The following is a 25,264-nucleotide window of genomic DNA, read 5'->3' as shown; positions in this document are numbered from 1 at the left end:
CTGGGGAATTTAAAAAATGAAACAGCTGTCTTTTAGTTAACTGTGGTTAGAGCTTCCTGAAACTGGAGGGAGAGCTTGCAGAGCTGGTTGTGGCCCTGTAGCCCACCAGTGTGTGTCATTGGTTTTGCCAGCCTGGAGCTGCACCCCCTGACAATCAGTTTGAGAACTGAGAGCTTCCGTTTGCAGAGGGATCTCTAAATGTCAAGTCCCTCTTGGACACTTTTGAGTTTCATTCCTAATCCTATTTCTAGGGTATTGATCAAATGATTTGATCTTTCTCTCTTTTTTAGTTTAAAATCGGATGGCTTGTTCTTAGCCAGGTGCAATGATTTTCACAGAGCTTGTATTTTGCGGGGGTCTAACAAAGCTACTGTGTCAATGGCAGCTATTACATGTCACATATCCATCAAGGGAGAGGGCAAAGGTCCCATAGTGGCACAATAGCACATTTCATACAGGTGGTGCACAGGCAAAGCTCTGCATGTTAGCTCCTCAGTTTTTGTATCAGAAATGTTGATGCTTAAAGGACTACTGGTTGGAGTAAACAGCATACTGTCCACATTTGAGTTAAATATATAAACCCAAATGTGAAGTAAGTCTCTTTAACTATAAAGGCATTTTACTGTCTGTGCTCAAACACAGTATCTAGTTATATGTAACACAAATGAGAAGAGCAGATGGATTTGCTCTGCTGTGATCTGTTAGAGAATGAACTAGGTTCTGAGGAGCAACGCAGTCCCGTAGTGGAGGCTGTCTAGGTACACCTAGTGTTAAAAACTGTGATTGTGCACTTAAAAAATTCCAATCCCCACCCTTTGTTTTCTAGAAAAGGCATGGACCAATATGTAAAAAACTCTTCAACAAAAAGCGTAAACCTTTCAATTCTTTGAAGCAAAGATTACAGGGCACTGACATTCCTATTGTGAAGAAGACTCCACAATCTAAGGTACTCCTGATATCTTCTTTATTGTTTGTTATTACATTCTGTGGTACTCTGAGGCCTATTTCTGGGTTTTCTGGTTTCATTTTTGCTTGCTAATGCCATAATGTAATGTAACTATAATCCACCTTTACTGTTTTCTTTATGATCTTGCTCACTTAGATTTTCAAATATATTTCAGATATTTTCCAGATATAGCAAAAAATAATCTTGTTCATGTTTTCAGTAGAGTGGCTCTAAATCTAGCAATTAACTTGAGAAGAAAGTCACTTTTAACCTTACATTTGTCTTTCTTTAAAGTTTTATAGTTTCTTTATTTTTCTGATTTTTCTTTTGTGTTTTCCCTCACTGTTGGAGCTTGCAAATTATATTACTGTATTTTCCAAACCTCTTTTAGTAGTGCTTTTGAGAATCAAACTCTTCTTTTCTCCAATTTTCACAGTCCTGTTCCCTCTGAATTCAAATTCCAACTTTAAAAAAAAAAAATTGTATTGGAGAGGTATATAGTCTAGGGTATTATTTGTTGGTTTTATTTTTTGCAGTCTCCACCTGTGAGGAAGTCTAACTGGAGACAACAACACGAAGACTTTATTAATGCGATCCGATCAGCAAAGCAGTGTATGCTAGCCATTAAAGAAGGCCGACCCCTCCCACCTCCACCTCCTCCATCCTTGAACCCAGGTGTGTGGACATTTTGGGTTGCTTTTGAGGCTGTGCTTGACTTTTGACCAAATCATCATGCCCTATATGTACTCTGAAATTGGCAATAACAATTATATAGAAGTAATTTTATTAATTATATAAAAGTAAACATCCTATTTTTTTTTTTATTCTACATAAAGATTCTGTGTTTCTTCCTAACTCTGTCTCAATGTGAGAACACCATGGTAGTTACGCTGTAGTATTACCTAACTGCAAGGGACACCATACACCTCATAGCTGATGCACATGGAGCTATGCAGAGCAATCCAAACAATTCTGCAAAAGCCCCATTGTGTTAGATACCCACAGCTCTTTTTTTTTTTTTTTTTTTTTCCATGTAAAATTCCCAAAACAGGAAATTTGGCATTTTAACCATTTGAAGCTGTACAATTTAGTGGCTCACAGTTTTTTTACTGAAAACCATTTTATTTTGAAAATTTAAAAATCTGCAGAAAGAGGAAGGAATAGTACAGATGCCCTCCCCTGAAATTTGGCAATTGTTGATATTGTTGCCATAATTTCTCTCTCTCTTCTTTTCTTTGGCAGATCCATTTAAAAGTCAGTTCTAAGCATCATTAGTGCTTTATCTTTAGCCATTTTAGTATGCATCTCTTCAGTATCAGTTCATTTTCCTACATAATCACAATACTATTATCACACCTGATATATATTAATGTTTTCCAATTACCTTAAGAATATTTTTTAAAGCTTTCTTTTCACCCATATTCAGCCACAGTCCAGGCTCCAATCACAGTATACGTATTGCCTTTTGCTGTCTCTTCAGTCTTTATTAAATCTTGAACAATACTCCTACCAGGCTATTTATCTTTTAGAATGTCTCATGTTCTGTATTTCTCTACTTACTTAATCGTATTGTTTAACTTTTTCCTCTATCTCATCTTTCTGTAAGCTGGTAGTTAAGGCTAGAAGCTCAATGAGATTAAAATAACTATTAATATAAGATCATTAATATATCAACAGTAATCTTATCAGAAACAATATATGATTTGCAAATATTTTCTCCAATTCTGTGGACTGTTTTTTCTCTATCTTGATAATGGCCTTTAATATACAAAAGTTTTTAATTGTGATTATGTCCAGTGTATCTGTTTTTTCTTTTGTTGCCTGTGCTTTTGATGACATATCCAGAAATTAATCACCAAATCTACATTGTGAAGCTTCCCCATGTGTTCTCTTTTAGTTTTAGCTCTTATGTTTAGATTTTTCAAATCAGTTTTGAGTTAATTTTTGTGTGTAATATAAGTTTCCAACATCATTTTTTGCATGTGGATAGCCAGTTATCTCAGCACCATTTGTTAAAAAGACTTTCCTTTCTCCACTGAATAATCTTGCCATCATTATCAAAAGTTACTTGACCATATGTTTGAGGATTTATTTCTGGGCTCTCTGTTCTATTCCATCGATCTCTATGGCTGTCTTTATGCCAGTACTAAGTTGCTTTGATTACTGAAGCATTCTAGTAACTTTTGACATCAGTTTGAGTCCTGCAAGATACAGTCAAGATTGTTTTGGCTGTTTTGGGACCTTTGGGATTCCATATGAATTTTAGGACTTTTGTGCTATTTATGTAAAAATATTATATTGAGATTTTTGTTAGGGATTGCATTGAATCTATAGAATGTTTTAGGAAGTATTGTTATCTTAATAATATTAAGTTTTCCAATCCATGAACATGGGATGTCTCTCTATTACTTACATCTTTTATTTCTTTTAGCAAAATATTGTAGTTTTCAATGTAAAAGTCTTTCTCCTCATTGGTTAAATTTATTTCTAAGTATTTTATTCATTTTAGCATTATTATAAATGGAATTGTTAACTTTCTTCTCATATTATTCATTTTTAGTGTATAAAAATGTAACATCTTTGTATGTTGACTTTGTATCCTATAACTCGTGCTGAATTCATTTATAATATTATTTCTGATAGTTTTTTTGTGGAATTTATAGGATTTTCTACAATAAGATTATGTCATCTGAAACAGAGATAATTTTACTTCTCCCTTCCCAATTAATAGGTCTTGTATTTATTTTTCATGCCTAAATAACTTTTAGTACTATATTGAATAGGAGTGGCAAAAGTAGACATCCTTGTCTTGTGTTTTCCATTAAGAATTATATCAGCTATGGGTTACATGTTACTTTTTAAAGCATAAATAACAGCATATAGTGGGTATTATAACATGGAAGTGAAATATATGAAAACATTAGCACAAGGTTGAGTAAGGAAAATGGACATATACCGCAATGGTCTTACATTATATGTGAATAAGTATAGTGTCATTTAAAGGTAGACAATTGTATGGTAAAGATACCTATTGTAAACTCTAGTAACCACTAAATAAAATGTGATATAACTAATAAGACAATACATGGAGTAGAGATAAAAATGTAAAAAAAATTCAATCCAAAGGAGGAAAAAGGAACAAATAAGAGGTGGGATAAAGACAAATAACAAGATTGTAGACTTAAACCTAACCATATGCATAATTGTATATTAATGGCCTACACACTCCATATAAAAGACAGAAATAGCCGGGCGCGGTGGCTCAAGCCTGTAGTCCCAGCACTTTGGGAGGCCGAGGCGGGTGGATCACAAGGTCAAGAGATCGAGACCATCCTGGTCAACATGGTGAAACCCCGTCTCTACTAAAAATACAAAAAATTAGCTGGGCATGGTGGTGCGTACCTGTAATCCCAGCTACTCAGGAGGCTGAGGCAGGAGAATTGCCTGAACCCAGGAGGCGGAGGTTGCGGTGAGCCGAGATCGCGCCATTGCACTCCAGCCTGGGTAACATGAGTGAAACTCCGTCTCAAAAAAAAAAAAAAAAAAAAAAAGACAGAAATTGTCAAACTGAATAATAAAGCAAGACCCAACTATAAGTCTTCCATAAGAAAAACATGTTCGTATAAAGCACAAATAAGTAAGAGCATGGGAAAAGATATACACGCAGACAATTATCATAAAGCTAGAATGACTATATTAATATAGCACAAACTAAACTGTGGAGCAAGTATTAACAGATGATGATTCCAAAGATAAGTACATCAAGAGGACCTATCAGTCCTAAATGTTTATGTACCTAGTAGCAGAGCTTCTAAGAATACGAAACAAAAACTGACAAAGCTGAAAGGAGAAGCAGAGAAACTCACAATTATATTTGGAGATTTTATCACTCCTCTCTTAGTAACTGATAGAATATACAGCAGGAAAATCAGTACAGATATAGAAAAGTTTAACAACAGTAACCAATTAGACCTAATTGACATTTATACTTATCCTATGACACATACCCACAGCAGAAGACACAATGTTTTCAAGTATACATGGAATAGTCACCCAAGAGAGACTATATACAGGACCACAAAGCAGGTCTCAAATTTAGAAGTGAAATCATACATAATATGTTATCTGGACGGAAGAGAATTAAATTAGAAATGTATGACAAAAATATATCTGGAAAATTTCTGAATATTTGGAAATCAACAAGTCATTTCTAAATAACCCATAGATCTAAGAAGAAATCACAAGAGAAATTACAAAATATTTTTAACAGAATGATAGTGAAAACATCTAACTTTGTGGGTTTCAGCTCAATTCATCCCTAGAGGGAATTTTATAGCTTTAAATGTTTACATTAGAAAAGGTTTAGTTCAATTATCTGTATACTAGGCATAAACAATTAAAAAATGAAATTTAAGGCTGGGCACAGTGGCTAATGCCTGTAATCCCAGCACTTTGGGAGGCTAAGGTGGGTGGATCAGGAATTCAGGAGTTCAAAACCAGCTTGGCCAAGATGGTGAAACCCTGTCTCTACTCAAGACAAAAAAAAAAAAAAAAAATAAAACTAAAAATTAGCTGGGCACTGTGGTGGACACCTGTAATCCCAGCTATTCGGGAGGCGGAGGCAGGGGAATTGCTTGAACCTGGGAGATGGATGTTGCAGTGAGCTGAGATTTACCATTTTTCTGGTTGGGAAGACTCAAGATTCTGTTATGATGTCAATTCTAACCAAATTAACATATGTTCAATGTAATTCTAATAGAAATATGTAGAATTTATTTTTGCTGGGTAGAAAATTGACTACCTGGCTGGGTATGGTGGCTTACGCCTGTAATCCCAGCACTTTGGGAGGCCAAGGCAGGTGAATCACTTGAGGTCAAGAGTTCAAGACCAGCCTGGTCAACACAGTGAAATATCATCTCTACTAAAAATATAAAAAATTAGCTGGACATGGTGGTGGGCACCAGTAATCCCTGCTACTTGGCAGGCTGAGGCAGGAGAATCACTTGAACCTGGGAGGCGGAGGTTGCAGTGAGCTGAGGTCACGCCATTGCACTCTAGTCTGAGTGACAAGAGCGAAGCTGCATCTCAAAAAAATAAAAAAATAAAAAGAAGAAGGAATTGACTAGCTGATTCAAAACTTTTATGGAAATGGAAAGGATCTGGAATAGGCAAGATAGTTTTTTAAAAAGCACAAAGTTGGAGTATTTACATTACCTGATGTCGATACTTATTATAACATGACAGTGATCGCGACAACTTGGTATTGGTGTATCAATTTAACAGAAAATAGAATCTAGATATAGGCACCCCCATCTGTGGGTAATTGATTTTCTTAAAAGTTGCCAAGGTAATTTACTGGGGGAAAGGCTAGTCTTAGCAACAGATAATAGTGGAACAACTGGATATCCATATGGAAAAGTAAACCTTGATTCTTGTACCATTGTCTTAGTTCATTTGTGTTGCTATAAAGTAACACCTGAGACTGTGTAATTTATAAAGAAAAGAAGTTTATTTGGCTCACAGTTGCAGGTTGTACAAGAAGCATGGCACTGGCATCTGCTTCTCTTGAGGATTTGAGGAAGTCTACAATCAAGATGGAAGGTGAAGGGAAGCAGGCATCACATGTCAAGAAAGAAAGCAAGAGGGAGGGGAAGGAGGTGGGAAGGAGGTGTGATAGGCTCTTTTTTTTTTTTTTTTTTTTGAGAGGGAGTCTCACTCTAACGCCCAGGCTGGAATGCAGTGGCCACCTTGCAGGCTCAAGCCATTCTCCCACCTCAGCCTCCTAAGTAGCTGGGACCATAGATGCATGCCCAGCTAATTTTTTTATATTTTTGGTAGAGGTGGGGTTTCTCCATGTTGCCCAGGCTGGTCTCAAATTCCTGAGCTCAAGCAATCCACCTGCCTCAGCCTCTCAAAGTGCTGGGATTACAGGCATGAGCCACTGAGCCCAGCCCAGGCTCTTCCTAACAATAAGTTATGATGGGAACTAATAGAGCAAGAACTCACTCCTTACCAAAAGGACAGCACCAAGCTGTTAATAAGAGATCTACCCCCATGATCCAAACACCTCCCACTAGGCCTGCCTCCAACACTGAAGATAAACTTCAGCATAAGATTTGAAGGGGACAAATATCTAAGCTATATTAACCATATATAAAAATTCATTCAAAAAGGATCATTGACCTAATGTAATTGTTACAACTAAAGTTCAACAAAGATTTCCCAGGGAGGACACAAAATCCACTAATAATTTTTTTTTTAATTAGTAAATTGGGCCTTACCAAAATTAAAAATTTCAGTTTGACACTTAAGAAAATGGATTGGATCTGAGGAAATGATCAATATAGAAAAAAAAAAAATGGAAAGGCAAGTTACAGACTGGGAGAAAATATTCATAATATGTATATCTGACAAGGAACTCATATCAAGAACATATAAAGAACTCTGAAAACTCAATAATAAGGAGCCAGCCCAATCAGAGAAGCTCAAGAGATGTATTTGAACAGACATATCACAAAATAATAGGCAATAAGCACATGAAAAGATACTCAACATCATTTTTATTAGGAAAATGCAAATTAAAAACCATAATGAGATACCACTACACATCCACTTCAGTGGCTAAAATTAGAAACTTGACAATACAATACCTGCAATCCCAGCACTTTGGGATGCCGAGGTTAGGCAGATTATCTTGAGGCCGGGAGCTCAAGACCAGCCTGGCCAACATGGCAAAACTCTGTCTGTCTTAAAAATACAAAAAAATTAGCTGGGCATGGTGGCTCGCTCCTATAATTCCAGCTACTTGGGAGGCTGAGGCATGATAATCATTTGAACCTAGAGGCAGAGTTTGCAGTGAGCAGAGATTGTGCTACTGCACGCCAGCCTGGGTGACAGAGCGAGACTCTGTCTCAAAAACGATAAAAGAAGAGCGATGCTATAAGTGTTTGCTATGATGTAGACCAACTGGAAGTCTATACACTGCTGATAGAAATATAAAATAGTACAACCACTTTACACTGGTATTTTCTTAATAAGTTAAATATGCACTTAGCCTATACAGCATTTCCATTTCTTGATATTTATACAAAAAAGGAAAACATGTCCATAAAAAAGATTTACTTGACTAGCTTTATTTATATAGCATAAACTAGAAACAACTGAAAATGTCTATCAACAACTGAATAGATAAACAGATTGTGGAATATTTACAAATGTACTAGTACTCAACAATAAGAAGGAAATACATGCAGCAACATGGATGTTCTATTATATGAACTTATAGGACAGGGAAATCTTATGAATAGTAACAGGAAATGGATAATTGGTTGCTTGAGACTGGCTTTTGCAAAATATTGACTGAAAGAGGGCATGAAGGAATTTCTGGGGTGATGAAAATGTTCTATATTTTAATTGGGTTGGTTACGAATGCATACATTTGTCACAGCTCATTGAACTGTACGTGTAAAATAGGCACATTTAGTTGTGTGTAAATTATTCCTCAAAAAAGACCATTTAGGAAAGTGCAAAAGCAAAAAGCCACAGTATAATCTTACTAGAAATCATCTGGAAAATAAATCATCTGAGCTTCTATACCAGAAAATAATCCTCATATTTGCTTCAGTGTTATTGTGTGCTAATGAAAATATATCTTAAATAATGTATTGTTTTAAGATATTCAGTAGAAAGATATGTGCTATGATTTTAGTAATCATGTAAGTACCTTGGCAACAAGTTTCATGTAACAAAAAACATCTTTTATGAGAAATATATTCATTTCAGGATCAGAAACTACAGGGTTGATGGCTACCTTATGGTTCTTTAATTGAATAAGTACAACCATGTCGGATGTCCTGCTGTGTGAATTTCTCTCACATTTTAGATCCAACTTGGATATAAATGTGACTTGGATCTAAAATGTGGGGATTATTGTTTCTCTAAAAAAAAAAAATTGTTTTGCAAGGCCTCACCAAATGTTCAATTTATTTTTCTTCCCTTTGTATTTCTATGCTAACATATAATTTTATAATTAACTTCTTTCTTGTGCCCTTAATGTAATTTTATGCAACAAACAAAATGATTATATGCACTCTCAACATTTTCACCACAATTTGATGATTTTGTTTATGCAGGGATTTTACATTAGCCCAGAATTCTCAGGCTTAAGTACTGGAGAATTTATATACATACAACTAGAGTTATCTATAACATGGCCTAACCTGCATGAATGTGCCAGTAATTTCCCTTTCTTTCTCAGCATTATTCCCTATTTTCATGACTTAGTTTTTAAGACATGCCTATATTCTACTTTATAGTGACTTAGCTAAGTCTGTTAATGATTTAAATTTCTAGGATACTGTGACAGTTTATGCAGAGAGTGATATAGAATATTTCTAATTGTTATTTTTCTGTGACGCCTGGGACATTCAGTCACCATTTTATATGGCCATATAGACATGGATACACAGTACAGTATTTGCATTTTAGAATGATGCTTGGTTTTCCACCTTTCTGTGAGATCTGGCCACTATATTCCTCATAAGAATTCATTTGTACTCTGACTTTTAAAATCATTACCTATTGAAATAAATAGGACATAGTGATTTTATGAAAACATTATTGATAGAGGAAGACAGGTGACTCCAATTGAGCTGAGGGTAGAGCTTGTAGCTCAATCATGCCGGGTTCAGATTGTTGCAGAAAATACAACAATTCTCAAAATACGTGAAGTTCAACATAAATACAACCAGCAACCTTGAATGCTCAGACGCAGGACCCTCTCCTGCCTGCTCTCTGCTCCTCTGGTGGGGCCTCATGTTCCCTCTGTAGGGTCCCAGAGGCCCTAGTGCCTCCTCTTCTACAGTTTAACCTACCAAGCTGTAATTGCATCTCTGAGATTTTTCTTGGCGGGGAAATAGACTTCAGCATTGCTGTCTCCATGGAAATACGTAGAAGGGTGGCAGCGAGTGAACGAACAAGTGGGTTTAAGGAAGCAACTCAGTATTGCCATGATCATTGTTTTTGCCTGATGTGAGTAGGGTTTATGGTTGCAGGATTTCTTGTGTAAGACTGGCTTTCCAGCTGACAAAATGAAGAAATAACCCCAATCTAAGAGCCATGTTCTAGATGGTTCTTTTAAACCATTGTAAGTGAATTCTGAATGATAATGGCACTTGCTATTATACTTTTTTCCTAGGCAGTTTCATTTCTATTTGGTAGTTGGAATCACAACCTTGCTGAACCTGTTTCCTTATAGCAATATCTAGCATTTATAAAACATTCAGTATGTTCCACCCCACCCACTGTGCCAAGCCTTTATGTGCATCATCACAGTTAACTTTCACAACAATCCAATGAAACAGGTGATATGTAGGTACTGGGAAAATGAAAGCATAAGGAGGTTGGGTAACTTGCCCGAGTTCACACATATAACAAGTAAAGAACTCAGGCTCAAAACCAGTCAGGCAACCTCCAGCGCTGGGCTTTTTATTATTTCCCAATGCTGTCCTGTTATTATTTTTTTTTTCAAGGCATTTATCTCCGTGTGAAATTTTTATTTATCTGTTTCTGTCACAGAATGCTTACTCCTTGATTTCAGAGACATTGCATCCCCAGGTGTAAAACAGCACCTGGCACCAAGTAGATGCTCAGTCAGTATTAAATTAATGATGAGGTACTGCCTTCTGGAGTAAGAAATAAAGGATAAGGCTACTAGATGATTTCTAAGTGCTTACCAATTCTTACATTTTATGAGTATACATTTTAGGAAATGATTTGTTCAAATAGAAAACTCCCCAAACTGCTTAAAAAGGTGGCTTAAAAAATTCTTAACAGCACTACATTAAATATCTATCCACACATGTAGATATTTTGATTGTACACTAACACAAGTTGTACACTGTTTTTGAGGTTGATGCAGTTTCACACCTTTCTGGGGGGAGGGCATTATTTTATGTTGCTGATATCTAACGTGTTATCCCTTTAAGATACCTAAAACAAAGCAAACACCCATCTCTGCTTGATTTAGAGGGGTAGGTGGCAACCTAGTTTTGCTATGAGCAGCTCTATGTTCTAAGAAGATCTTGGCTCTTTCCCACTTTTCACTTCTCTCACTAGCCAATTATGTCTGGTAATTGCAAATGAAAGAAGAATTTAGACAAAAAGCTATAACACAGAACCACAGAGAACCTGAGGCCAACAGGAACTGCCTGGGCCATTGCATCTCTGGAAGCTAAAGCTGTTTTTAGTGGCACTTTCCTATCATCCCTCCTTCTTTCCCTTTTCTATTTTTTAAGCCCTCACCTTTTATCCTATTGCTATCTCCTTCCTGAATATATTGCCTGCTCACTTAGTATTTAAGTGAAAAAAAATCTAGCTACTGCAAAAGCAGTATGTCTTTCTACCAGTGACACAATGCCACTGACCTCCGTTCATATCTCCCAAACCCACATTTGGAAACATCTCATCTCCTTCTGTAACTCCACAACTTCTGTAATACTCACCCAGCACCACAACCTAGGCTTTTGAATTTGCCCTTCTGTGCCATCAATACTAATATTCTGTGATCCAAGAACTACTTTCTTCACACAGGATTCACTAAATAATGTATTTCATTGAGAAGTTCTAAAGTATAATCTTTTCTTTCTGGAAAATTACATCACTTAAACATTTCAAGGGAAGACAATTGAAATGAATACACAGGTTCTGACATTTTTCCTTGCTATGTCCTTTAATTGAGCCCTTGCACGTCTCCTCCTTTGGAATAGTCTCAAACCAGAGTTTGGTACCTTGTTCTTTCATGTTGGAGCAGAGTTCATATCATTACTTATATATTTATTTGTTTACTTATTTGAAATAGGTTCTGGTTCTGTTGCCAAGGCTGGAGTGCTGTGGCATAATCACAGCTCACTGCAGCTTTGACCTCCTGGGCTTAAGCGATTTTCTCAAGTAGCTGAAACCACAGGTACGCACCACCACACCTGGCTAATTTTTTGTAGAGATGGGGTTTTGCCATGTTGCCCAGGCTGGTCTCAAACTCCTGGGCTCAAGTAATCCACCCACCTCAGCCTCACAAAGTGCTGGGATTCCTGGCATGAGCCATCATATCCTTATTTCACTTCATGTAGTCCATTCTATAATTGTTTTTGAAGTGTTAATTTCCATTTGTTGTTGTATTTACATTCAGATTATATTCAATGCCCATATTGTATGAGGAGGTTCAATGAAACCGCAGCCAAGCGACATATTAATTTCTGCAAGGATCAGTCTTCTCGCCGAGTCTTTAATCCAGCCGAGACAGCAGCCAAATTAGCATCCAGAGCCCAGGTAACTGTCCCTCCCCAGGTGTTGGCTTTTGTGCCCTTGCATGCCTGGTGTGAGCAGGTAGAATTTCCTAGAGAACCTCAATCACTTACTCTAAGAAGTGTAAGGGTAAAGAGAACTGATCACTATTACTCATCCGTATGGGAGTTGGCTTCTTTTGAAGGGGAATGCTTTCTAGCTAACGGCATCTTTGGGTGTTGTAGAAAAAAAATATTTCTGGAGTATTTGAAGCTTCTTTGGATGAAGACTTGAATACATAGTGTTTCTATAGCATTACGGAAAAACTCTTTATCCAACAATGGTTATCAATCTTAACCACCCAGAAAAGAATTGCAAATCTGAAGTGAAACTGCCTGAGTTTCACTCACAAGGCAAATGCCCTACAGGTCATGTATTTTGCTCTGTAGAGAAGGGGTCTTCAGCCTTTTATTTAAAGCCACAGAATCAGCAAGTTAAAGGGATATGTGGATGAATGGAAGCAGCTGTTATAATTAGGTACAAATCAATTAAATAACAACCTGAAGTAGAAGATAGTAGATTTACAAACCACAGAACTGGAGCCAGAAAACAGCTCCATACACATCAAAGGTCCCAGGGACATACTTATAATACAGCATAAAAACTATTCGTTTCATAGACATGGCTTAGATGCTATGAAAGTTGGTCTGAATACTTCAAATATATATAGACTGGTTTTTTGTTTATTTGCTTTTGAGACAGGGTCTCACTCTGTTGCCCAGGCTGGAGTGCAGTGGTGTAATCACGTCTTATTGCAGGCTGGAGTGCAATGGTGTAATCACGTCTCATTGCAGGCTGGAGTGCAATGGTGTATTCACCGCCCACTGCAGCTTTGACCTCCCTGTTGCATGTGATCCTCTCACCTCAGCCTCCTGAGTAGCTGGGACTACAGGTTCATGCCACCACGCCCAGCTACTTTTTTTGTATTTTTAGTAGAGGTGGGATCTCACTATGTTGCTCAGACTGGTCTCGAACTCCTGGGCCCAAGTGATCTCCCCGCTTTAGCCTCCCAAAGTGCTGGGATTTTAGGTGTAAGCCATTGTGCCCAGCCTCTACAGCCTGTTTAGAAAGCTGAGTATTTAATGAGGTGGGACCCTTTCCAACAAAAGCGGATCCCGCAGACTATGGATCCTGAGCTCTATCCCCAGAAGCATTAGAGAGTTATTGACTATCTACCATGTACCAGATACCGTGCTGGGTACTGGTTGATCAAGAATTTGTCATTGAAAAATGGAGGGGGACTTGGAGCTGGTACAGTTAGCATATATAGGAGGGCTATGGAAGAAGTCACTGCAATTCTTGGAAGTCTTCAAAGGTAAGCAAACATTTTGCCCTTAAGTATCAAAATGGGTTCACCAGCCTAGAGTTGGGGTTGGGAAGGGCTTTATGCACAAAACATCCAACTTGTGGCCGGAGGCACCCATCTGTGGGGTGGTGGGGCACACCGAAAGCATAGCGTACCTATGAAGGAGGTACAGAGACAGGCAAGATAGGCAGCCAGATATAGAAGGGCTTTAACTCAAGCCAGTTGAGAGAGGAAGAAAAGGGAATTGATTGAATGTATGCCCTAAAATCAAGGACAGCCAGGCCCTCAGGCCTGGAAGCAGGATCTGGAAAGTCCTCAGGAAGCCAGGCAGTCCTCCTTTGCACTTTGCCATCCCATCTCCTCCTCCTGCTATACTCTGCCTTCTCTTCTCTCTGAAGACTGGCTTTCTTGGCCTGTCTGTCCAATTGGCCTCATGTGTCATCCTATAGGCAATGTGGATTGGGTGAACAGTGGAGACTAGAGTTGCATACAACTGGCTTTTTAGAAAGGTCACTTTTGCAACTACTATTCCACATGGATTAATGGGAGACAAAGTAAAACCCACCACAACAGGGAAAAAATGAGGGCCTAGAACAGGAGGATTAATAGGGTTGTGTGGGAGGGAGAATCTAAGAAACAATTGATGAGACTGAGAAAATGATTAGGCATAGAATAAAAGAGGATCAGGGTTGACTATAAGGTTTTCAGCTCCAGAGCCTGAACAGATAGGAAGACAATCTCTGTAGATAATGGAACATGGGAGGGAGGAGATATGTGTGTTGAGGGGTGGTGGTTATGATAAATAGTTTCATAGATTGAGTCTTTTTTTTTTTTTGAGATGGAATCTCACTCTGTTGCCCAGGTTGGAGTCCTGTGGCACGATCTTGGCTCACTGTAATCTCTGCCTCCTGAGTTCAAGTGATTCTTTTGCCTCAGTCTCCCTAGTAGCTGGGATTATAGGCATCCACCACCACACCTGGTTAACTTTTGTATTTTTAGAAAAGATGGGGTTTCACCATGTTGGCCAGGCTGGTCTCGAACTCTTGACCTCAAGTGATCTGCCTGCCTTGGCCTCCCAAAATGCTGGGATTACAGGCATAAGCCACCACACCCGGCCTAGATTCAGTCTTGTCATCTGAGATAGCATGGGAAGAAGTGCAATGTAGAAAAAGCCAGGATTCTACATTCAGTAGTCAGAGTTTGAATTTCTTTCTTTCTTTTTTTTTTTTTTTTTGAGACAGAGTCTCAGTCTGTCTCCCAGGCCAGAAGTGCAGTGGCATGATCTCAGGTCACTGCAACCTCCACCTCTCAGGTTCAAGTGATTATTGTTCCTCAGCTTTCTGAGTAGCTGGGATTACAGGCACCCACCACCACACCTGGCTAATTTTTGTATTTTGGTAGAGACAAATTTTCACCATGTTATCAAGGCTACTCTCGAACTCCTGATCTGCCTGCTTCAGCCTCCCAAAGTGATGGGATTACAGGCATGAACCACCGTACCCAACCAGGGTTTGAATTTCGATTCTATAATTTAGGTAAACTTGGCCGAGTTACGTAAATTCTTGGAGATTCGTTTTCATCTGTAAAATGGGGTTAATCATGTGTGCCTTGCTGAGTTGTTGGGAAACGTATAGTTAAGTGAAGTGCCCCGCTCAGTGTCTTGCACACAGGGACTCCTCCCTTCCTCTCTCCACATTACCCCACCCTCCCCTTCTCCAGTAGCCTTTTCCAGTTGATACGATTGGCACCGCACTTTTGGAGGAATGTGACTACTTTGGGCTTGAATACAGCCTAATTATGGAAAAGTCTCTAAGTATAAGTCTACCTACATTTTGTAAAGCAGTAAAGGGTGTGTTACATTTCTACGAATGGTTCTTCTTACCAGTTAGTCGGCTTTAGTGGGGCCAAAGAGAGCACAGGGAAGCAGCAAACGGAAGTGTTGTTATTCCTGAAGAAGGCCAGCTGGCTGTCCTGAGTGTAACCAGTGACTTGGCCCCATTCCTCTCCTTGTTTTCCAGAGCCGAGTGGTGATTGGGAACACAGAAGAAAAATTGCTTGCTTTCTGCATTCCTTCACTTGCTGTAGAGTGTATCTGAACAGCCGTATTTGTTTCCCTTGTGCCAGCTTCACCCCTTTGGGGCCTTGTCTAATAGTGAAGCTTATTCAGAAATGGAGCAAGAAGGGAGGGGTTGTTTCAGTTTTGAAGGGCTGTTAACAACACAGCCGAAATATGTTTCTATTTTAAACATAATCAACTTTTAAAATGTGTCATACCCTTAACCAAAAGAGACCAATATGGACCTCTAAAAATAGCTTTCTTTGTGTGGATGGGGATGAGCTGCCTGCTATAGGCTCACAGCCATTCTTGCCCAAGTGAGAATTCTCACTTGGTGTAACAGGTTACCTTTATACTGCAGTTTCCATGGAACTGGAGGTGGAATCAACAGCAAGGTAAAAGGAGCATGTGAGAAACCTTTTGGCCCTTATTTGGTTTTAATATAGCTATTCTGCTGCTGCTGCTGCTCTGCAGGGAGGGGTATGGCGTAGGGATGTTGGAATTTCATGCTTAAAACATTTGCTGCCTGCCAATCTGTTTTTCTTCTCTGTTCATATTAAAAAAACAAAATAATCTTCAAATGTAATGAAAAAAATAAAATGTTCTTTAACCATATCCTTATTGACATTAAGTGATTTATGTCTCCATACAACTCATTTTATAGGATAAGCATACCACCAGCAACCCCAAGAGCTTAATTATGAAAGGGAAGGAAAACCCAGATATGGCTTTGAGCAGCAGCTGGGAGGACACGAACCAAGCTAACAGAAATGCAGGGTTTGTGTCCCTTTCCTCGGGACTCAGGGAGTCCCTGCAGATGATGGCAGTCTGCTGCTGGTGAAGGGGGAACAGCTGTACCTCCTATGTGGTACCTGAGGTTACAGAGGGTGTCCTCTGTGTCTCCCTTTCTTTCTCTCTCTGTAGGGTAAGGCTCAGATGGGTCCAAAAAAAGAACCAACTGTTACCAGTGCCGTGGGAGCTTTGCTACAGAACAGGGCCCTCGTGGTCATGAATGAAGTCCCAAACAAGTCAGGTGAGTCTGAGCATGCATTTCAGCTCTCACATGATGGGGGTCAGAGGAGACCACTCTTGGGTTTGGGATTCCCTGGTAGTCTGCAAAAGCTCTAAGGTATTCACAATTGCTTTTGGATACAAAGATATGTGGGTTAGAGGTTAAAGCTTATTTGCTAAAAGGAAATATTTCTTAATTTATCAGGATTACACAACTTTCAGTGTGTACAAGTCAAATTCAATTACTGCAATGAGAGTCTAGAGCCATTGTTCTCCAGTCTAGTAAAATTGAAGAGATTGGAAATAGGAGAAGACCATGTGTCATGTTTGTGTTGAAAATAAGGGGAAAGTTTCTTTTCTAGAAATAAATACTGATGCTCCTCAATTTATGATGGGGCTACATCCTGATAAACCCATTGTAAATAGAAATATCCTAAGTCAAGATGCATTTAATACCCCAATAAACTGATCTAAAGTTGAAAAACCTTACATCAAACTATCATAAGTCAAGAATTGTCTGCACAGTCATCCCTCAGTATCCACAGGGGATTGGTTCCAGGGCCCTGGCGGATACCAAAATCTAGTGGATACTTTAGTGGATGCTCAAGTTCCTGATATAAAACGGTGTAGAATTTGTATATAAGCTACTCACATCCTCCTGTCTACACTAAATCATCTCCAGATTACTTGTAATACCTAAGGCAATATAAATGCTATGTGAGCAGTTATGCTGTATTCAAATTTTTGTATTTAAAAAAATTATTGATACAGTTGGGTTTTATTTATTTATTTTTAATGTTCTCCATCTGTAGTTGTTAAATCTGCAGATATGGAACCCATGGGAACAGAGGCTGACTGTAATTTCTTCAAAGTGACAGCAAGACATAACCATAGGTGCCATCCTAATGGGGATGAGGCAGTATTTCATTTTAGTTTTGATTTGCATATCTCTAATGATTTGTGAGGTTAAGCATCTTTTCAAGTGCTTATTGACCATTTGTGTATCTTCTTTGAAAAAATGTCTGTTCAAGTCCTTTGCCCATTTTTGAATTTTGTTGTTGACTTTTAGGAATTCTCTATGTATTCTGAATATTAATCCCTTATCAGCCATTTGGTTTATAAATATTCCAGGGATTGCCTTTTTACTTTGTTGATATTCTTTGTGTGTGTGTGTGTGTGTGTGTGTGCGCGTGTCTGTGTGTGTGTGTGTGTGTGTGTGTGTGTGTGTGTGTTTGATTTTCAGATAGGGTTTCACTCTTTGCCCAGGCTGGAGTGCAGTGGCACAATCATGGCTCACTGCAGCTTCAACCTCCCAAGCTCAAGTCATCCTCACACCTCATCTTCCCAAGTAGCTGGGACTACAGGCATATGCCACCATGACCAGATAATTTTTAGTTTTTTTGTAGAGATGAGTTCTCACTATGTTGATATTCTCTTGATTCACAAACCTTTAAAATTTTTACGAAGTCCAATTTGTCTATTTTTCTTTGGTTGCCTCTGGCAACCAAGAAATCAAAGAAATTGGATTAATCCTTGCCTAATCCAGGGTCAGAGAAGTTTACTCCTATGTTTTTGCCTAAGCTAAGCCTAGCTGTAGATCTTACGTTTTAGGTCTTTGATCCATTTTGGGTTAATTTTTAATATGTGATGTTAGGTAAGGGTATAGCTTCATTCTTTTGCATGTGATTCCCCCATTCAACCAATGGGTTTGGCACCCTTGTCAAAAATCATTTGACCATATAAACAAGGGTTTATTTTTGGACTCTATTCTATTTCATTGGTTTATATTCCTGTCTTTATGCCAATATTACATTGTCTTGGTTACTATAGCTTTTAGTAAGTTTTGACATCAGGAACCATGAGTCCTCCAAGATTGTTTTGGCTATTTGGGATCCTTTGACATTCCATATGAATTTAAGGTTGGGTTTTTCTATTTCTGTAAGAAACATTCAGACTTTAATAGGGATTGCCCTGAATTGTAGATTGCTTTGGTTAATAAGGACATCTTAACAATAGTAAGTCTTCAAATCCATGAGCATGGAATATATTTCTGTCCTCTTTAATTTCTTTCAGCAATGTTTTGTAGTTTTCATTGTACAACTCTTTTGCCTCATTGCTTAAGTTTATTCTTAAGTGTTCTTTTTGATGTTATTGTAAATGTAATTGTCTTCAAAATTTCTTTTTTTGTTTGTTCATTGTTAGTGTACAGAAACACAACTAATTTTCATATGTTGGCTTTCTGTTCTGCTACTTTGATGAGTTAATTTATTGGTTCTAATAAGTTTTTTTGTGATATCTTTGGATTTTCTGCTTATAAGATCATAGCATCTGTGAACAGAGATAATTTTACTTCTTCCTTTCCTATTTGGATGCCTTTTAATTTTTTTTTTTTTTTTTTTTTGCCTAATTGTTCTGGTTGGAACTTCTAGCACTACATTAAGTAGAAGTGGTGAAAATTAGCATCTTTGCATTGTTCTTGATCTTAGAAGAAATGTTTTCAGTCGTTCAGCCTTGAGTATGGTGATCTCTGGGGGTTTTACATATACGGTTTTTATTATGTTGAGGTAGTTTCCTTCTATTCTTAGTTTGTTGAATGTTTTTTTATCATAAAAGGGTGTGGAATTTTCTCAAATGCTTTTTCTGCATCAGTTGAGATGATGATGTAATTTTTGTTCTTTATTCTGTAAATGTAGTGTACATTGATTGATTTTCCTATGTTGAACCATCCCTGTATCTCAGGAACAAATCCCACATGGTTATGGTATATAATCCTTTTAATGTGCTACTGAACTTGATTTGTTAGTATTTTCTTGATAACTTTTGCATTAATGTTCATAAGGGATATTGTTTTCTTATAGTGTCTTTATCTGGCTTTGGTGTCAGGGTAGGCTTGGCCTCATTGAATGAATTAGGAATGTTCCCATCTCTTCAATATGTTTGGGAAATGTTTGAGGACAGTTGGTGTTAGTTCTTCCTTAAATGTTTGGTAGAATTCACCAGGGAAGCGCTCAACTCCAGAGCATTTTATTATTTTTTTTTTGTCATGAGATTTTTGATGATTAATTCAATCTCCTTAATAGTTGTAAGTCTATTCAAATATTCTATTTATTCAAGATTTACTTTAGGTAGGTGTTGTATTTTTTTTAGGAATTCATCCATTTCATTGAGGTTATCCAATTTTTTGGCACATATTTTTGCATAATACTCTCATGAAATCCTTTTTATTTCTGTAGCATTGGTAGTTATATCTCCACTTTCATTTCTGACTTTAGTAATTTGAGTGTTTTCTCTTTTAATTTGATTTTATTTATTTTTATATTTTTGAGAGAGCCTTACTCTGCCACCAAGGCTGGATTGCAGTGGCAACATCTCAGCTCATTGCAACCTCCACCTCCTGGGTTCAGGGGATTCTCCTATTTCAGCCTCTCCAGTAGCTGGGACCACAGGCACACACCACCATGTGTGGCTAATTTTTGTATTTTTATTAGAGACAGTGTTTTGCTATGTTGGCTAGACTGTTCTTGAAATCCTGGCCTCAAGTGATCTGCCCACCTTGGTCTTGCAAAGTCCTGGGATTACAGGGGTGAGCCACTGTGCCTGGCCTCTTTCTTTTTTTATTAGCCTATCAAGCTAATGGTTTTTATTTTCTTTTTAAGTTCAGGGGTACATATGAAGGATGTGCAGGTTTGTTACATAGGTAAACATGTGCTATGGTGGTTTGCTGCACAGATTGTCCCATCACTTAGGTATTAAGCCCAGCATCCATGAGCCATTCTTCCTGATGCTCTCCCTCCTTTCCCCCCTTCTCCAACAGGCCCCAGTGTGTGTTGTTCCACACCATGTGTCTATGTGTTCTCATCATTCAGCCCCCACTTATAAGTGAGAACACGTGGTATTTGGTTTTCTGTTCCTGCATAAGTTTGTGGAAGATAATGGCCTCCAGCTTTATCCATGTCCCCACAAAGGATACCATCTCATTCCTTCTGTGGCTGCATAGTATTCCATGGTGTGTATGTAGCACATTTTCTTTATTCAGTCTATCGTTGATGGGCATTTAGGTTGAGTCCATGTTTTTGCTATTGTGAATAGTGCTGCACTAAAAATAGGCATGCATGCATCTTTATAATAGAATTATTTATATTCCTTTGGGTATGTACCCAGTAATGAGATTGCTGGGTCAAATGGTACTTCTACCTCTAGATCTCTGAGGAATCACTACACTGTCTTCCACAATGGTTAAACTAATTTACACTTTCACCAACAGTGTAAAAGTGTTCTTTTTTTCTCTACTAACTAGCCAGCATCTGTTATTTTTTAAATTTTTAATAGCCATTCTGATTGGTGTAAGATGGTATCTCATTGTGGTTTTGATTTGCATTTCTCTAATGTTCAGCGATGCTGAACTTTTCTCATGTTTGTTGGCTGCATGTATGTCTTCTTTTGAAAAAATGTCTGCTTGTGTCCTTTGCTTACATTTTAATAAAGTTGTTTTTATCTTTTAAATTTGTTGAAGTTCCTTGTAGCTGCTACATATTAGACTTTTGTCAGATGGATAGATTGCAAACATTTTCTCCCATTCTGTAAATTGTCTCTTCACTCTGATGATAGTTTCTTTTGCTGTGCAGAAGCTCTTTCGTTTAACTAGATCCCATTTGTCAATTTTTTCATTTGTTCCAATTGTTTCTGGTGTCTTCATCGTGAAATATTTGCCCATGCCTATATTCTGAATGGTATTGCCTAGATTTTCTGATTTTCTTCTATGGTTTTTATAGCTTTGGGCTTTACATTTAAGTCTTTAATCTATCTTGAAAATTGATTTTTGCAGATAGTGTAAGGAAGGGGTCCAGTTTCAATTTTCTGCATATGGCTGGCCAGTTATCTCACACCATTTATTAAATAAAGAATCCTTTCTTCATTGATTGTTTTTGTCAAGTTTGTCAAAGATCTGATGGTTGTAGGTGTGCAATCTTATTTCTGGGTTTTCTATTCTGTTCCATTTGTCCCTGTGTCTTTTTGTACCAGTGCAATGTTGTTTTGGTTACTGTAGCCTTGTAGCATAGTTTGAAGTCAGGTAGTACCTCTAGCTTTTTTCTTTTTGCTTAGGATTGTCTTGACTATTCAGGCTCTGTTTTGATTTTATATAAATTTTAAAATCGTTTTTTCTGACTCTGTGAAGAATGTCAATGGTGGTTTAATGGGAATAACAGCGAATCTATAAATTGCTTTGGGCAGTATGTCAGTTTTCATGATATTGATTCTTTCTATCCATGAGCATGGTATATTTTTCCATTTGTGTCATTTCTGATTTCTTTGAGCAGTGGTTTGTAGTTCCCTTTGAAGAGGCTCTTCATTTCCATTATTAGCTGTATTCCTGGGCATCTTATTCTTTTTGTGGCAATTGTGAATGGAGGTTCACTCGTGATTTGGCTCTCAGCTTGCCTGTTGTTTGTATATAGGAATGCTAGCAATTCTTGCACGTTGATTTTGTATTTTGAGACTTTGCTGAAATTGCTTACCAACTTAAGAAGTTTTGGTCCGAGACAATGGGGTTTTCTAGATATAGGATCATGTCATCTGCAAACAAAGATAGTCTGACTTCCTCTCCTCCTATTTGAATCCTCTTTATTTATTTGTCTTTCCTGATTGCCCTGGCCAGAACTTCCAATACTATGTTGAATAGGAGTTGTGAGAGACAGCCTCTTTGTCTTGTGCCAATTTACAAGACGAATGCTTCCAGCTTTTGCTGAATTAGTATGATATTGGCTGTGGGTTTGTCATATATGGAACTTATTATTTTGAAGTGTGTTCCTTTAATACCTAGTTTATTGAGAGTTTTTAACATAAAGGGATGTTAACTTTTACTGAAGGACTTTTCTGCATCTATTGAGATAATCATGTCTTTAGATCTGTTTATGTAATGTGTCACATTTATTGATTTGTTTACGTTGAACCAATGTTGCATCCCATGGATGAAGCCTACTTAATTGTAGTGGATAAGCTTTTTGCTGTGCTGCTGGATTCAGTTTGCCAGTATTTTGTTGAGGATTTTTGCATTGATGTTCATCAAGGGTATTGGCCTGAAGTTTTTTTTTTTGTTGTTGTTGTTGTTGTATCTCTGCCAGGTTTTGGTATCAGGATAATACTGGCCTCATATAATGAGTTAGGGAGAACTGGGCATGCTAGCTCACACCTGTAATCCCAGCACTTTGGGAGGTCAAGACTGGCAGATCACTTGAGGTCAGGAGTTTGAGACCAGCCTGGCCAACATGGCAAAACGCTGTCTCTACTAAAAATACAAATTAGCTGGGTATTGTGGCAGGTGCCTGTAATTCCAGCAACTCAGGAGGCTGACTCATGAGAATCACAAATCTGCCACCTCAGTCACTGGGAGGCAGAGGTTGCAATGAGCTGAGATTGAGCCACTGCCTTCCAGCCTGGGAGACAGAGCAAGACTTCATCTAAAAAAAAAAAAAAAAAAAGAAAAAAAAAAAAAAAAAGAGTTAGGCAAGATCCCCTCCTTTTCAATTTTTTGAAATAGTTTCAGTAGAAATGGTACCAGCTCTCTTTTTTCCTCCAGTAGAATTTGTCTGTGAATCTATCTGGTCCTGGGCATTTTTTGTTTGTTTGGTTTTGGCTGGTAGGCTGTTTATTACTGCCTAAATTTTTTACTTACCTATTCAGGCATTCAGTTTCTTCCTGGTTCAGTCTTGGGAGGATGTGTGTGTCCAGAAATTTATCCATTTCTTCTAGAATTTCTAGTTTGTGTGCACAGGGGTGTTTATAGTATTCTCTGATGGTTGTTTGTATCTCTGTGGGGTCAGTGGTGATATTCTCCTTATCACTTCCAATTGTGTTTATTTAAATCTTTTCATTTTATTCTTTATTAGTCTAGTTAGCAGTATATTTTATTAATTTAAAAAATCAGTTCTTGGATTCATTGATTTTTTGAAAGGTTTTCTGTTTTTTACATTCTGCAGTTCAGCTCTGATCTTGATTATTTCTTGTCTTCTAGCTTTGGGTTTGTTTGCTCTTGGTTTTCTAGTTCTTTTAGTAAGTAAGCTGTCAATTTGAGATCTTTCTGGCTTTTTGATGTGGGCATTTAATGTTATAAATTTCCCTCTTAACACTGCTTTAGCTGCATCCCAGAAATTCTGGTACATTGTATCTTTGTTCTCCTTAGTTTCAAAGAACTTGATTTCTGCCTTAATTTCATTATTTACCCATGAGTCATTCGGGATTAGATTGTCCAGTTTCTATGTAGTGATGTGGTTTTGAATTAATTTCTTAATCTTGAATTCTGATTCAATTGTACTATAGTCTGACAGACTGTTTGCTATTATTTCAGCTCTTTTGCTTTTGCTGAGGAGTGTTTTATTTCCGATTATGTGATCGATTTTAGAGCAAGTGCCATGTGGCAATGAGAAAAATGTATATTCTGTTGTTTGCGGCTGGAGAGTTCTGTAGATATCTATCAGGTCCACTCTATCCAGAGCTGAATTCAAGTCCTAAATATCTTTGTTAACTTTCTGTCTTGCTGATCTGTCTAATAGTGTCAGTGGGGTGTCAAAGTCTCCCATGATTATTATTTGCTAGTCTCAGTCTCTTCGAAGGCCTCTAAGAACCTGCTTTATGAATCTATGTGTTCCTGTATTGGGTGCGTATATATTTAGGAAGGTAAGCTCTTCTTGTTGAATAGAACCCTTTACCATTATGTAATGCCTTTCTTTTGTCTTTTTTGAACTTTGTTAGTTAGTTAGTTAGACCGTTTGTTTGTTTGTTTGTTTGTTTGTTTTTGAGTTAGAGTCTCACTCTGTCTCCCAGGCTGGAGTGCAGTGGTACAGTCTTGGCTTACTGCAAACTTCACTTCCTTGTTTAAGTGATTCTCCTGCCTCAGCCTGCTGAGTAGCTGGGATTACAGGCACCCACCACCATGCCCAGTTAATTTGTGTGTGTGTGTGAGTGTGTGTGTGTGTGTGTGTGTGCGTGCGCACGCAGATGGGATTTAACCATGTTGGCCAGGGTGGTCTGAACTCCTGATCTCAGGTTATCCACCTGCCTCAGCCTCCCAAAGTGCTGGGATTACAGGTGTGAGTCACTGCACCCACCCTTTGTTGATTTAAAGCCTGTTTTTGTCAGAAACTGGGATTGCAACCCCTGCTTTTTTTCAGTCTTCCATTTGCTCGGTAAATTTTCCTCCGTTCCTTTATTTTGAGCCTGTGTGTGTCTTTGCATGTGAGATGGGTCTCTTGAACACAACATACTGGTGGGTCCTAGGTCTTTATCCAGACTGCTGCTTTGTGTCTTTTAATTGGGGAATTTAGCCCATTTACATTTAAGGTTAGTATTGTTATGTGTGAATTAGATCCTGTCATCATGATGCTAGCTGATTATTTTGCAGACTTGGTTCTGTGTTTGCTTCATAGTATCACTGGTCTGTGTATTTCAGTATGTTTTTGTAGTAGCTTGTAATGGTTTTTCCTTTCCATATTTAGTGCTTCCTTCAGGAGTTCTTGCAAGGCACATTTCATGGTAAGAAATTCCCTCATCATTTGCTTGTCTGAAAAGGATCTTGTTTCTCCTTTGCTTATGAAGCTTAGTTTGGCTG

At 38.0% G+C, this 25,264-nt stretch overlaps 1 protein-coding gene across 1 annotated transcript in view; it reads left to right on the top strand.

Annotated features, from left to right (window-relative positions):
* Positions 1 to 25,264, top strand: part of ZC2HC1B (zinc finger C2HC-type containing 1B) — a 53,433-nt gene that overhangs the window by 1,187 nt on the left and 26,982 nt on the right. The window contains exons 2-5 of the mRNA XM_032274563.1: positions 827 to 946; positions 1,483 to 1,621; positions 12,132 to 12,271; positions 16,573 to 16,681. Of these exons, the coding sequence (XP_032130454.1) occupies positions 1,561 to 1,621; positions 12,132 to 12,271; positions 16,573 to 16,681 (310 nt within the window). The 5' untranslated portion in view covers positions 827 to 946; positions 1,483 to 1,560. The remainder of the gene's footprint in view (positions 1 to 826; positions 947 to 1,482; positions 1,622 to 12,131; positions 12,272 to 16,572; positions 16,682 to 25,264) is intronic.

The sequence above is a fragment of the Sapajus apella genome, unplaced genomic scaffold (assembly GCF_009761245.1).
Source record: "Sapajus apella isolate SASKATOON/1434 unplaced genomic scaffold, GSC_monkey_1.0 scaffold6, whole genome shotgun sequence".
In the NCBI taxonomy this organism is placed as follows: Eukaryota; Metazoa; Chordata; class Mammalia; order Primates; family Cebidae; genus Sapajus; species Sapajus apella.
Note: the sequence above shows the minus strand (reverse complement) of the source record. Positions and strands in the feature narration are given on the sequence as shown.